The sequence below is a fragment of the Microtus pennsylvanicus genome, chromosome 5 (assembly GCF_037038515.1).
Source record: "Microtus pennsylvanicus isolate mMicPen1 chromosome 5, mMicPen1.hap1, whole genome shotgun sequence".
NCBI lineage: Eukaryota > Metazoa > Chordata > Mammalia > Rodentia > Cricetidae > Microtus > Microtus pennsylvanicus.
Window position 1 is genome coordinate 36,399,600 of NC_134583.1, and position 16,008 is coordinate 36,415,607.

Here is a 16,008-nt window from a genome sequence, read left to right on the forward strand (position 1 = left end):
TTGGTTTTAATGGACTTTCCCTGCATCTAAGTTGAGTTTTTTAGCTTTGGTGCAGCATCATCTGGGGGTTTGAGTCTAGTGTTAAAATGTAATTTGGAGGTCATTAGGCTGGGTTGAACTCCATGTCTCTAAATTCCTACCAACACAAGCCAAAACCAACACAGAGTACAAGGCAAACTGAAGCCTACAGCTAATCACAAACCGCCCACACCCTGGAGCATAGCTCAGTGATAGAACGCTTGCCCAGCCAGCACGTGCAAGGCCCTGGGAAGACTGAAGCCCTGCGAAAACAAACAAAACTTGCAGAAACTTTGCCTTCTATCTAGAGACTGTCCACCTTAACCCATCAAATACTTTCTCTGTCTTGCTTCTGAAAACAACTTACAAAGCGTTCTCCCTTTTCTCTCTCAACAGAGCCTAAACTCCCTGTGGGTTGACCCAGCCTGGTCCATGAACCAGGGTTGGGGTGGGAGGTGGGGGATTTTTCAATAAAGTATTTAAACTGTTGATATGTCTGTGCTTGCCTTTTAATGGCTGCAATGCCTGGATCTCAGCCAGCGCCCACAGCAAGAGAAAATAAATAAATTAAAGATTCCATGTATAATTTTTTTTGAGATTTCTTTTTATGTATACATATGACTCTATGTGAATTTATTCAATGCTGTTCAGGTGCTACAGTTATTATAGTCAGTTTGGAGCTGCCTGAGGTGTGTGCTAGAAACTGAACTCGACTCCTCTGGAAGAGCAGCCTCTAAGGCGTCCCTGCAGCACCCTGATGGATATAATCCTAGTTCTCAGATGTTTAGCTTTCTGGTGACTCTGTTGTGCAACCATGTTCAGAGACATGCTGCATGGATTAGGAGTCAGCCTAAGCAATAAGAAATAATTATAGACTAAATCTCTAATCAGGATTAGAAGGAGTATAGCAACCAATATTAAACTACAGCTCTTCCAGGAAAACCTAGGAGGTTGGAAATCAGTTCAATAACTAAGAGCAGCGTCTATATGGCTGGTCACAACCACCCATAATTCCTCTTTCAGGGGACCCAACTCCCTCACATGACCACGGAGGGCACCAGCGATTCATGTGGTACAAATACTTACATGCAGAAAACACGCTCACACACATAACAAACCTCCAATCCTTTCTAAAAACTGGCTTGCCAATTTCCTGAAATCAGTAATCAGTTTTTGAAAAACTGTGTTTTGTAGATAGCATGTCATGATGTCTCAAATGGCCTGGCCTCACATTTACCATGCCCCTGCCTTCTCCTCCTAAATGCTGGGTTATAGACATGTTCCCTGAAACCTGTCTCTAGCCGTCAGCCCTTCAGGCCAGTTTGGGCCAGTTCCTAGAAACAGTAATGTCTTAAAAACATAGACCAAGTGTGTCACTCACTATACAACTGACAACAGATAATTTATTCTTTAGGAATATGCATTTATTTAGGTCATATTTAAGTTGGAGTAGCTAATCACTAAGTCCCATTTTAAATATCCCAATTTAAGTGTTCATTTGTTTATATCAATTAACTTGAATATGATTCTTAATTTTTATTTTTGTCTGAATAGTATTCTTGACTTTTTCACTTGGAGTACAAGTTACTTAAAACATAGATCTGTGCTTCTGTTTATTTTAAACAGAATGTTCTATTTGAACATCATATACCTCATTAGATAAATAATAGCAGAACAGCCAAGAATCGTGTCTGTGGTAATCTCAGCACGCTAGAGGAAAGACACAAAGATCATGAGTTGAGACCAGACTGAACTATCATATGGAAGCTCGTCTCAAGACAAAAAAATCAATAAATAAATAATAAAATAAACAGCAATAATAGAAGATACTTCTGTAATGTCTTTGGTCTAAACACCTGGCAAGCATTAGCTTATTTATTTATTTAGTTATTTTTCACAGCTCTTCAAAGTGTGTTCTCTACTATTCTTATTCTCTCTCTCTCTCTCTCTCTCTCTCTCTCTCTCTCTCTCTCTCTCTCTCTCTCTCCGTGTGTGTGTGTGTGTGTGTGTGTGTGTGTGTTGAGGAATGTGTCCAGGATCAGAGCTGATAAGGAGGGATCTGAAGCTTCAACTAATCAGTCTGACTGCTCTTCATGACAATGTCACAATGTCAAATGAAAAACACTAGGCAATCAAAACTGTATGTTGAGCCAATTCTTAAATATTATGGACCCTAATTGCTAGTCTGATGATGTTTGTATCAGGGCTCAATCTCTAAATCAAATACCTAAAGCTAACTTCAAAGAAGAAAGTGCTCATTTTCCTGTATAGTTTGGATATCTGGGTCCATTGATGTCTGTCCCACTGGCCAGGCAGAACACTGTGACAAGTGGAGTATGGCAGACCAAAGAGGCTTAACTCATGGAGGCTGGGTAGCAAAGAAATTGAGGAAGGCCCAGGATCCCAATATACTCTTCAGTGAGACACTTCAATGACCTTGTTGTTTCCCAGCAGACCCTACCTACCCCCTAAAGGTTTTATCACCTCCGAATGGCATCATGTGCTGAGAACCCAGACTTCAGGGTGTGGGCCTTTGGAGGACAGTTGACAACCCAAACCTACTCCCCATATTCATGCGTTGAAATCCTAATTCCCAGGTTCAGTAGTTTTAGGAAGTAATTAGCTCCCATGAAAAGTAGAACCCCTGTGGAATCTGACTATACCTTATAAAAGAGGCCCTTGGGAAGTCATTCTGCAGTCTCACCTGTCAGTGGGGAAGCATCCCTACACAGAGAGCAGAAGTGCCAGCATCTAGACTGTGAGCTATCCAGCCTCCGCAAGAGTGAGGGTTCTATTGTTATGATGTGTGACATAGGGTGTTTTGCTACAATACCTGAAATAGGTTCGGATACTAGGTTTTTCTCATGGTCTCCTTTATGGCTGCTAAGAAATCGTTATTTAAATTTAGCAACATTACCACCTGCTGAAATGATTATCTTCTCTTCCTCATTAGTAACGTAATACTTTTCCTGTTATGAGAGTGAAAAGTACCCACAGCTTTTGTATAAAAGAGTACTTACGTTTATTGACGGATACATTTTATGACTAGTCATATTACCATCAACCTCTAAGACTAGGAGGGCAGTTTTAATGTTCCTTTTTTTTAATGGGTTGGCCTGGGAGAAGAAAAAGGCAAAACCAAAAGCAAGGCTAACAATGCCCAGCAGAAACATGTCAACTGAAGCCCTTGGGGCAGAGGAAGCCTGGCACAGTGCACCTTCTTTGCAAAGAATTTCAAAATACAAGGAAGTTAGAAGTATATTAATTTATAGAAAACAAACATAAGAAGCAAAGTAATTCATAGACAACAAACACATCTTTCACAGATAATGCTGTTGTTCAATTTTACACCATGTGCTTTGCCATTCTTTCTGTGGGTGTGTATGTATGCACACGCAAACACACTCACACGTTGTTCTGAACATGTGAGGCTGAATCACATTCACATGCCCAATACCCAAAATATCATATATTTTCCAAGACTAGAGAGAGTCTTTCCTACAATGACAGTTCACTCTAATGTAACCCCTGTGTGTACTCTAATCCACAGGCTGACCTCATGTTCTTTGAACCATATGCAAGACACAACCAGGATCCTTCCCTGCGTGTGGCTGCCGTGTATTTTCAGTATAATATAATCTGGAAAATTTCCACGACATTTTTTCTTTTTTTATTTATATTTTATGACATTGACATTTTTGTTCTTTATTTTCTTCTTATTTATTGATTTTTATTGAGCTCTATCTATATTTTTCTCTGCTCCCCTCCTCCCTTCAACCCTCCCACAAAGTCCCCATGCTCCCAATTTACTCAGGAGATCTTGTCTTTTTCTACTTTCTACTTCCCATGGTGATTAGATCTATGTAAGTCTCTCTTAATGTCCTCATTGTTGTCTAAGTTCTCTGGGATTGTGGTTTGTAGGCTGGCTTTCTTTGCTTTGTATTTAAAAAATACCTATGAGTGAGTGCATGTGATAACTGTCTTTCTGTGTCTGGGTTACCTCACTCAATATGATGTTTTCTAGCTCCATCCATTTTCCTGCAAAATTTAAGATGTCAGTGTTTTTTTTTCTGCTGTGTAGTACTCCATTGTGTAAATGTACCACATTTTCATTAGCCATTCTTCGGTCGAGGGGCATTTAGGTTGTTTCCAGGTTCTGGCTATGACAAACAATGCTGCTATGAACATAGCTGAGCACATGTCCTTGTGATATGATTCAGCATCCTTTGGATATATACCCAAAAGTGGTATTGCTGGGTCTTGAGGAAGGTTGTTTTCTAATTTTCTGAGAAATCGCCACACTGACATTCAGAGGGGCTGTACCAGTTTGCATTCCCACCAGCCATGCAGAAGTGTTCCCTTTTCCCCACAACCTCTCCAGCATAAGTTGTCATCAGCGTTTTTGATCTTGGCCATTCTTACAGGTATAAGATGGAATCTCGGAGTTGTTTTGATTTGCATTTCTCTGATGACTAAGGATGTTGGACATTTCCTTAAGTGTCTTTCAGCCATTTTAGATTCCTCTGTTGAGAGTTCTCTGTTTAGGTCTGTACTCCATTTTTTCTATTGGATTATGTGTTCTTTTGATAACCAATTTCTTGAGTTCTTTGTACATTTTGGAGATCAACCCTCTGTCTAATGTGGGGTTAGTGAAGATCTTTTCCCATTCTGTAGGCTGTCATTTTGTTTTGTTGACTGTGTCCTTTGCTTTACAGAAGCTTTTCAGTTTCAGGAAGTCCCATTTATTAATTGTTTTTCTCAGTGTACATGCAGTCTGCGGTACATGCACTCTGCAGTTCATGCATTCTGTGGTTCTTTCCCATCTTCTATCTACCATCTATCATCTAGCCACAATATCAGCACAGAGTCTTGAATTATTCTTTTTCCCAGTGGTTTAAAATTCATGATGATAATTTATAAATTTATGATTTCTTAATAATTCTTAAACTTGTGATTTTATCAAGTATTTTGCACCCAAATTGTCCCAAGTTTGGGGAAGTTTCTTTGGGTTCAGGTAATACACCTCTCTCATTTCTTTGATTATTTTTGATTTTAGTGTATAAAAATGTTTAAATCTTAGCTGGGTGGTGGTGGCCCAGCACTCGGGAGGCAGAGAAACCCTGTCTCGAAAAACAAAACACAAATAGTTAAAATCTCACTGAGTACTACTCTGTCTTTATGTGGAATCAGCCATTCCTTTTAGTGAGAAATGACATCAAACAAGCTCGGAGTGCTAAGCGTACTTATGTGTCTGGGGTATCTGTGCTTCTCGCTCTTTGGGGAAACAAAACCAGAAGACCCAAGCATGCAAACATACATCAGGTATATGCTTATATCATACACATACAAGTGTAGTTGTGTTTGTACAATTGTACCTATTTATAAACACACACACAGCTTGGAGATTGTATTAGTCCCTGTGACAAAACACCCAGTCTAAACAACAGGAGGGAGGGTTGCTGTGGCTGGTAGCTTCGGAGATCAGAATTCCAAAGGCTCGGTTAGTTACCTGCATTGGTTCTGGGCCTGTGGTCCACGAAGCATGATCACACCCAATCTATATAGCAGAGGAAAACTTGTTGAAGGTAGGGGGCATAAAAAGAGGGAGGGTCCTGGGGCAACCTTCAAAAGCATGCCCGTAGTGATCTACTTCCTCCATGTAGACCCCACCTGCTAACGTTTTTAACAGCACCAAAATAGTCCCACCAGTTAGGGGGTCAAGACTTTAACATGTGTGACTGTAAGGGACATCTCTATTCACAGCATGATGGAAACCATGGGTTTACACTGATCGCTTTGCATTTATTCATGGATTTTCCTGCCTTTCCTCATTTGTGTGTGTGTGTGTGTGGATAGATGGATGGATGGATAGATAGATAGATAGATAGATAGATAGATAGATAGATAGATAGATAGATAGATAGATAGAAGATAGATAGATGATAGATAGATATATGATAGATAGATAGATAGATGATAGATAGATAGATGATAGATAGATATATGATAGATAGATAGATAGATAGATGATAGATAGGTAGATAGATAGATGATTGATAGATAGATCTTCCACCTTGAACATTTGATTGCCATGAACATTCGCATAATTCTCATTTACTCAATTATACATTAATTTCATTCTTATATAAGCACAGTGGCTTCTCATTCTTGAATATCAAGAATTACTGAATTCATTAATTTTACGACTACCAAACACAAAAGAGGCCATATGCTCATCAAATCTTGTATGAGAATGTAGCAGCTTTTATTTACCATATACAAACATGGGTTAAAACCCAATTGTCTCAATAGAAGGATGGATTACCAAAATGATACAGTTATACAATGAAATAATACTCATCAATAAAAAGGAACAAATTACTACTACATATAACAATCTGGATGAACATGAAAAACATCGTGCTAGGTTTTAAAATGGAAACAGAATGAATGCATGAGGTCTGGTTCTATTTTAGGCAAAGCTAATCCAGCACCACATCAGCACCATCGTGCTTCTGGTGGGTGAGACAAAACAAGATTTGGAGGAGGACGAGGATGCTTTTTAAGATTAAGGACATGTGTTTATCTTGGTCAGGATGTGAGTTATGTAGGTGCCTACACTTGTCATCGTACGTTCGATTGCTGTGGTAGCCGTGCATCCCATTGCCTGTACATTGTAAAACTTTGGCCGAAATGGAATGGAGGTGGCTCCTATTGGCTGAAAGTAGAGCCCCCCAGTTTAAAACAGCTCATCCCCTTGTTTTGTTTTCTTTGTGGTTCCCCTGCCTCATACCTTTCCAGGCCCCTGGAGACATTTATCACTGCCCAGATCAATATTCTTACTTTGCTTTAGTATTGATTACTTCTTTTCAAACAGTATGAACGCAGCCTAGGCTGTCACTTAGCAGGCAGTGATTTTCATGGGCTATTTGTGCCTGGTCAATACAGAAGGATTAACATAGTAAGACACGGATGAAACGGAAAATGTCTAAATTAACAAAGTTAGGTTAATTCTCAACTGAAACATTTACCTATAGAACATATCAGGACAAATGCAAAACCAGACAAGTCAGCTGCAGGGTCCTCGGGTATCACTGAATGATTCCCAGTCTTAGGTGGGGAAGCACCAGTTGAATGATGCAGCAATTTTCTCAGACCTTCTCATAAATTCTGGTGCAGACCACGCCCTTCATCATGCATTCCTTAAGAGAGGGAGATTGACTGTGTAAAATACAAGTTAGAGAACAGGACATCTGGAATAAAACAGCAGTCTAAATGAACTCATACTATCACATTTAGACAGGTTAAAACATTCACACGCCTGTTCTCTAGCAGTTCACAATTATGGCCACTGGCATTTGAGGACAACTTTTAAGGTTGATCTGTGTTACTATCCATGATATATCCAGTAATAATGCTTAATGTTGGTAGCCAGCTTTGTGGGAGCTGGAGTCCTCACAAAGATAAAATAAAACTTTATGTGTGAAGGAGTGTCTGTGTTGGGTAACTGAGGTGAGAAGACCTGAAGACTGGGCACAGGCCACATTAGCGAAGTGCTGTTCCATGGACCATGGCCTAGACTAAGGCAGAAGAGGTGAGCTGGATTCTAGTGTTCGTCTGTCCTTGCTTCCTGATATCCAGGATAAACTTCCTCAAGTGCCTGGTCTCCTGTCTCCCGGACATGATAGACGGTATCTCCTCTCACCACAGGTCAAAATCCTGCTGGTCTTTGGCATCTGGCTTCAGTGTGGACAGGACTTACCTTGGGTATTGCAAACCCCTTAGCAGAGAAAGACTAAGAGCTGGGCGAGAAGGAGGACATATACTGGAGTCATGTGTCGTAAAGAGTTTGGAGAAAGAAGACTTTTATTGACATTGTGTAGTGCTCGTAAGAAAAAAGGAATTAAGGTTGCTTCTTCTGGACTAACAGCTTTCTTACAATTTGTACAATGATGTAGTCCTTGGCTCCTTAGACTTGGGGACACGGGATAAGGTGAGTAGAGACAGTCAACACTGCACCACGTTTAAAGAGTCTGAGAGCATGCCAGTGGAAACTTGTTCTCTCTGCAATGTCACACCAGGCCCTTGACGCTAAATTGTAAACTGCACCCGGCGATGACCCACCTCTGCCTCTGGCTCCTCCACCGTGTGAAGAGATGGATGCTTTCGTTAAAATGTTATGGGTCAAAGCAAAATATCTTTTATGTTTCCCAGGCTCATGTTGTCTCTATAGTTTAAAGCTTAAAAAAGTGATACGAAAGTGATTTAAGGTATATTTTTTTAAAAAAACCTGCAATGTTGCTTATGGTTTAAAATGTATATAATTTGCAACAAAATTTGGCTTTAACATATAACAAAAAAACTTATAATTAAAATTCCAAACATGGGTGTATATATACATGTGTGTATGTACACGTGTGTATATGTGCGTTTGTGTGTGTGAGTTTGTGTGCGTGTGTGATATTCAGTTCTTTTTTAGGGTGTGTGTGTGTGTGTGTGTGTATAACTTAGATTATCATAGTCTGGTTCTGTTTTGTGAGACCCCTATCTGGGACATGGGGGGGTATTCAACAGTACCCCAATAGTCTCCGTCTAGGGCAAATAGTGAGACATTGCCCACCACTTGCTTCTAGTTTGTTGTTGGAAGTTTTCGTCTGTATTTTGTGTATGTGGATTGGTCTATGTTTTCTGGCATGTCTGTAAGTTTTGTTGTAAGCATGGAGCTGAGACAGAAGTATCTCTGCTGCCACAATCTCTGAGATCAATGGTCACTGGATTCAGCTTGGCAGGGGTTCAGACATCTTTTTCGTGTGGATAACATTACTTAAAGTTTCCTCTGTGACCTGTGTCAGATTGATCCACCTGACATTGATGGGGAAAAGGAAGCAAAGTAGAACAGCCAAAAAATTAGACTTGGTTTATGTAAACATTCTGTTCCTCAAGACTTATAAGTTTATTGAATATGGTTTAAAAATTGTAAAATCTAGTTTTTTTAAAGATTAAAACTAGTAACACTGAGGGGTTGATAGTCTAAAATCTATGTATAGGAATCTTAAAAGAACCGTGTGGCCTGATCCCATCTTTAGGCAGCCATTTGACTGGTCACCATCACTGCTAGGGTTAGAGAAGATGGATGTCATGTGACTTCACTGCCATCGTAATGAAAGGTGTCCCTGTGGAGTGCGACTACCAAAAAGACACCAGCAGGTCTCCGAGATATTTTCGATTAGGATAGATTTTTGTGTGATAATTCCTTTCCTGCAAACAAGGTTTACAAAAGGTGGGATTTAAAAAACAAGGTTTAATAAGGCATCATACTACACCTCCATGCATTTATATGCAAGACTGTACAAAGCCAGAGTTGGTAACACTAAGTGTCCCCCAGGTAAAGTTGGTTTTAAGACATGAGGGGTCATAGGGAAGCAGCTGCAAGCGTGAACCTTACCAGTTTCAGAGATGCTGGATCCATGATTGGCACCAGAAGCCCCAGCCACAGTTAAATAGAGCGGGCTGGGACCTGGAAGGTAGGCTATGAAATGTGGCCCAGGTTGAGTCCAGAGAGGAGACCCAAACCCCTGGAAAAGATTGTTCCCTCTGTTGGAGCTCGGTTCTGCCTTGGGTGGGTTACCTCTTGGAATAAAAATAGAGTACTTTATTTCTGAGAGATTGTACACTTTTTAAAGAAAAAAGTGGAGTTTTACAGACATTTAAATTATAAAAACACACTGGGAAACATTTAGATTTTGAACAGTTTTAGTTTAGAAAACCTTTTATCACAATGTCTTTATGCAATCTTGGGAGATAGTTTGCTTTTTGAAGCAGCAAGCGCTCCGCTCCTTTCTCCCAAGGTGTCAGCTGCCTTCCCATTTCCCTGCACTCAAAGACCTCCCTTTCCTAGAGCTACTCCTAGGTCTAAACAGTTTACCTGGCTACCATACTCAAAAAAGAGATAAACTCACAAAACAGATTTCAACAAAACTTTTTACTATTCCTTTATTTACAGAAACTCACTTTACCATGAATGCTCTGTGTCTTGAAGTGAGTGATTGAAAGAGTAAGGTGTGAAGTGTATGTAAGGTCTCAGGACAGGAAAGCTTAAGTTATGAGGCTCTAAAATAATTGTTCTAGGGTTCTAATATGGTGTTTTACAGTGTGTATAAAGGTTTGAGGACATAAAAAAAATAAAGATGTGTTTTCAGGTACGTGGATACAATTTGTGAAGGTATGAGAAAGACGATGGCTTTAAGGTTTATGGAAAACGGCTCAGAATTCTTTCACTCTCTATGCTGTTGTTACATTAAGACTTAAAATCCAGAGTTTTAGCATTAACCAACGGCATTCTGATAAAATCCAGAGTTTTAGCATTAACCAACGGAATTCTGATAAGCTGTTACTCTAGCTCCAGTAAAGCATAGCTCCTATTCAGTCACAAGCTCAAGATTTCACATTTCTTTTGGTGGTTTTCTAAATGTAGACTTAAAAGTGCTTTTTGTTGTGCTAAAGGCATCTGTCTAATCTACATACTCAGTCTTCTAACAGGTTCTTATAGGCTTCAGGAAACTGACTTGGATCTACCTCACAGGTCATATGAACTACAGATTAGGTACTGTCAATCAGTGGCCTATTTCCCCACCTGCCTATTCCTGAGGGAGTGGGAATTCCCCCCTTCCCTGGTCCTGGGGCTTCCTTCCCCCAGCTACCATGACCATGGAGCTAGAAGTTTCCATTGTACACCTACCTCTAGACGGTGGAGCAGAGCCTGGAGAAAAAGGGATTTGGTCAACATCCCACCTATGCCCCAACATCATCAGGAAGTAGTCACAGATGAATTCTTTGTTCCTTATCATTCATTTATTATGATGAATAATAAATGAACAAAAAGGCTGGACTTGCTAAATTTCAAACCTGGGACAGAGGTGCCTGTTTAACATTTCAAATCAAAGCTGGACCTGGCTGCCAGGTTATCCCAGCACCCTTCAGTCCCTTGCTGTTTGTTATAGGGTGTGACCACATACCCTACCTTCTTCCCTGGACTCTCCAGCCCAAGGCTGGGTTGCCTTCCCTGCAGAGGCTTTCCCCTATATAATCCAGACATTTTGGTTGCAGACCTTACATGGCCAAATTACTGTAATTATTCATGGTATTACAATCTCCCTTGGCTTCCGCATGGAAAGATTTTTAAATTCCTTAAATTCCTTTGTCGCAGGAGGAACCTTTTCGTCATTTATTATAAATTTGAGCATTGTTCTAGACTTTGTGCTCATTCTTATCCTTCTTCTTCCTGTCATTCTCTGGTGACTGACAAGCCTATTTGATCTCTTCATCATAGTTTCTAGATATCTAAATTACAAAATTAAAAAAAAAAGAGGAGATGCCATGGGCCACATAATGACCATTACTGCTTGACAAAGTGCCAGCATTTCAACATTAGCCCACACTTGATGGAGGAAGGTCATTGGCTAATAAAGGAACTGCCTTGGCCCATTTTATTGGTTAGGACATAGGTAGGTGGAGTAAACAGAACAGAATGCCGGGAGGAAGAGGAAGTGAGCTCAGACTCCACAGCGCTCCTCTCGGGAGCAGATGCCTCAGAAGAGAGGCCATGCTCCGCTCTCCCAGGCAGTCGCACATGATGAAGCAAGCCGCCAGGTCAGACATGCTGAATCTTTCCTGGTAAGACCGGAGCTACACAGATTATTAGAGATGGGTTGCTCGGGATATCAGAATTAGCCAGTAAGGGCTAGAGCAGAATGTGCCAAGCAGTGATTAAATGAATACAGTTTGTGTGTTGTTATTTCGGGCATAAGCTAGCCGAGCAGGCGGCTGGGGTGTTGGGGACACAGCCCCGCCGCTCCTTATTACTACACACTTCCCCAGTACTTTTTAACTTTTATTTTTAAAGATTCTCACTAGTAATGTCTTCCCCCTTTGGAAAAATTTGTGCAGATTTTGAAGGATGAAAATGTATACAATGGTAGCCTCTCTCTAAACAAAATAATTCTCTGGAGAGAATTCCCTGCCACTATGGAACCAGGAATCCCATTGTGCCCTCCTAATTACACCAAGTGCAGGAAGGTTAGAGATTTACTAGACATGTTTGATCTAGGATGAGATGCCTACAATTCAGATCCAGAGTCTGAGGCCACTGAGGGCCAGGGTTCAGTTAAGAAGTGTAGAGAAACCAGAATGGAATGTTATAATGGGAAAAGAGTAAGACACCAGGACCTTCTCTTTCAGGAATGTGGTGAGGGGACAGGCCCGTGTGGTATGATTAAGACACAGACACATTTAGGGAACAGCTCAGGGCTTATCCCTGCGAGGAACGAAAGTTGTTCTTAAGTTATAGTATAATATCTGCTCCCTAGAAGTCCTTTTCCAAGGTCAGGCATTTAGATAAGGATCTCCATTCCTTTGGGGCTTGAGGAAAGTTCCTGCTTACTAAAGCAGTCAGTCTCTGGCAAGAAAAATTTAATTTCCCTTCATTAACATATGACTGTTGTCAAAGTCAATGCTAGATTCCTCAATCCCTGATCTTGTCACACCCCAGCTCAGTGCTCCCGTTCTCCCACCCAATCCTATGTGCAAATCTAAAATATAAAAGACATATTCCTTTTTCAATAAACACAGCTGGCAACCATCCTGATTCACCTGAGATTGTGTCCAGTCCCTGGTTCCTGTCATCCCCCCTCCCACTCCGCAGTCCTCTTTGGGACTTGAGCCCCCGCCTAAGCAGGTCTCTGGCATAGTTCTTTTTTCTGAAGATACTTTTTAGTATTTTGCTCACAAGGAGAATAGCGACAAATAAAAAATGATTTTTTACATTTGCCTTATCCAGTGAGTGGTTAAATAAACTGTTTAAGAGGTTCTGATCTATAATGGGCCCTCATGTTGGAACTATCTGCCCAGGTAAATTTAGTGCATAGTGAGAACTAAGAACCACACACTAGCCTGGTGTTGGTGGTGGCGCACGCCTTTAATCCCAGCACTTGGGAGGCGGAGGCAGGCGGATCTCTGTGAGTTCGAGACCAGCCTGGTCTACAAGAGCTAGTTCCAGGACAGGCTCCAAAACCACAGAGAAACCCTGTCTCGAAAAAAAAAAAAAGAACCACACACTGAGAGAGATAGCAGAAACATTGGAGGATTGTGTGTGCCAGTTAGTGAGCACAGAGACACAGGCTTCAGTTCTTCCAGTCCATCTTGACTCTTTTTCCTCGGATCTGCTAACTGAAGAAGGTCTTCGCTTAGATTGCATTTTTTACATTGTTTAGGTAAGTTCCTATGGACTATTGGAAGCAAAGTACTTTTACTGCAAATATTCTATAATTGAGCCTCTCAGGGTTATATTTTACTTTTGAAGTATACTTTTTTTTGCTTGTAAGCCCAAACAAGTGACATTTATCCATATTTTCAATATTGTTTAAACGTTATTGTTTTGATATGGCTGCTTGGAAATCTTGAACTAACACTTAATGGACTTAAATATGAATCCTTTACTGTTTTCCAGTTAAGCATTAACTCTGGCTTTATTCTTAGCATTATGGTCCATTTGTAATCTAAAGAACAAGGGACATTTTGAGACAAGCATAGTCAATGTATTTATGTAGCTTTATTTCTGTCCCGAGAATTGGGGATGTTCTTACTAATCATCTCAACTCCCTGATGCCCACAAAATCAGCAACGACGCCAATAAAATCAGCATGAAGCAGTCACGCAAATGACACAGATGACCGGCTCACACATGCGCGCAAGGGCTTAGCTGAGTTGTAAGTGGACGTAACCATGCATGCACGCACATGGGTCACACAGGACTCTAACATTCAGGCACTTCTGCCTGAGGACTTGTCCCCACGTGCATAGCTCTAGAACCTGGAAGTATCGGCCTATGTGGCTGAGATCTTACACTTACCACGACCATTTTCCCGTCCAGCAGCTTCCTCTTTATGGTTGTCTTTTTACCGTTCCATCTCTGCACTTGTTGCAGGGCTCCCCTCTCCAGCGTCACTATGCTCTGCAAAGACAAGTTCAAGGTTAGCTCGCCTCAGTTTGCATGTCAGATGTCTCAATACATCATGTTCATCCCCCACTGCCTATAATCCTAGAAAAAATAATCCTGTCTCTCAATAGTTGACTGGACCAAGTTTCAGGACAAATATTACACATTACCTTGGTTTTTCTCTTGTCAGCTGTGGTTTCTTCAAACTCCTGGCCCAGCTTGAAGGAGATCTCTGTGTTTTTAAAGGCACTTTCTGTTCTTATCGTCATATAATCCCCCTTCTTGCTGATGACCACAGTGGGCTTGGCCAAATTTCCCAGTTTTCTGTTGGCTAACCCCACACCTGGAAAGCAAGGCAATATTAGATTGTGGGCGTCAAGGCAACATATGTAAGGGACAATGGTGGTCACATTCTGTATTTAGTAGTACCTTCAATGAGTAGATGGCAGGGTTTCCTACCAAGGACTTCCTCCATGTTTCAACAGTGAGCAGAGAAACATGTTGGTGACGCAAGCATTTTAGAGTAGTGCTCCAGCAGTGGTGTCTACAGAGTTTACGGCGCAAACGCTGTTCAGTTTTGCTCACTTTGCTATGCCCAATGCTACCCTCACCACAGAATAAATCACTTCTGTTCCATATAAGCTTAAAAGCAGCTTAGTTTGTAATTACAAACATAGCTGTTTTCAATGAGACGATCTCTCTTCTCCTCCAGCCCCCCACCCCCACTGGTCTATATTTTCTGTCAATAAGGAGCTATGGCCATAGTGAAACCCTCCTTTTTATATTCTTGATTGAATCTTATTTCTGACATTTTGTAGTTCCTAAATCTTCCTGGTGAAAAAACAAAATAAAAGAAACTGTCCATCACCCTTTTCTGTCTGTGGACACTGTTCCAACACAGCATTAGTGTGACTGAATTTGAACTCACTGCCGCCAACCAGTTCTTTTGATCTCAGCCATTTTTAAATGTTACACACGTCCTCACCTAGGGGCTGCTTCATTTCTCAAGCTTCACCCACATGATTATTTAATAATGGACAAACTCAAAGCAAATAAAAAAAGAATCTTTAGTTTGTATAAAGATTGAAATTTAAAATTGCGGTTTCTAGTATTCAACTCTTTATCTTATGAGCCTACTCATTTCTGATAAACCAGCTTTCACAAAATCCCAGAATATGGATGGACTAAAATTCTAATATTTTCCCCAAGTCTCCAAAGACAAGCCTGTGAAACTGCCTTCCGGTCCCATGCATTTAAATAGCTTCATTTAAGTTAAGTTCTGATAATTTACTGCCAATGAGGTGGAAGTAAATTTCATGAACGACACAGAAGATCGCACTTCATCCCACACGACATTCCCCAGACACCCGGAAAAAAGCGTTAGAAGAAAACCTCTTGCATCTTTCTTTTAAGGGGTGTTTGCCATGGAGGGTTTCTCACCCAGAGCTTTCATGTAGTCATCAAAATGCTCACTGGAGACAAGTTTCCAGGTGCCCAGAAATTTGTTGCTCATTGCGATGGATGAGAATTCAGCGCAGTTCCTGATGGGATGCAGCAGATGCCCCTGGGATGCTGAGACCTTGCACAGTACTTTTCAAAGACACCCAAAGCATGTGACTTATGCTGAGACCCAATGGGGAAAGGCGGTGATAGGACTGGGCAATGAACGGCTCTTAAGTCATAAACTGCCTACCCATGGGAAAAGAAACCCCTACATAATGTCCCTGTGTTTCCACAACCGTGAAAATAACTGAAAGTATTGTTCAAACCTTCAGAATATTCTTTTGGTTGATCTTACATTGATATGAGTGCTTAAGTCCTTCTATGCATTATATGCTTGTGTATCTGTGTGTGTGTGTGTGTGCATGCGTGCCCATACATGAGTACATTTGAGTGCACTTGCATATGTGTAGGCATCTTGGTGACTCTTAATTCTGCACAATTAAGATTTCTTAAAAGAAAGAAAAAGTCTGTGAACATTGTCATAAAAGGCTCAA

The 16,008-nt window shown here is 40.9% G+C and overlaps 1 protein-coding gene across 1 annotated transcript; it reads right to left on the minus strand.

Moving 5' to 3' along the window:
• Positions 1–6,327: 6,327 nt before the first annotated feature.
• Positions 6,328–15,562, minus strand: LOC142850743 (myelin P2 protein). Its single transcript, XM_075974658.1, has 4 exons — positions 15,452–15,562; positions 14,182–14,354; positions 13,925–14,026; positions 6,328–7,220 (listed from the first exon to the last, which is right to left on the minus strand). Exons 1-4 carry the CDS (start codon positions 15,522–15,524, stop codon positions 7,170–7,172), a joined length of 399 nt encoding a protein of 132 aa, XP_075830773.1. The 5' UTR covers positions 15,525–15,562; the 3' UTR covers positions 6,328–7,169.
• Between the last annotated feature and the right edge of the window lie 446 nt (positions 15,563–16,008).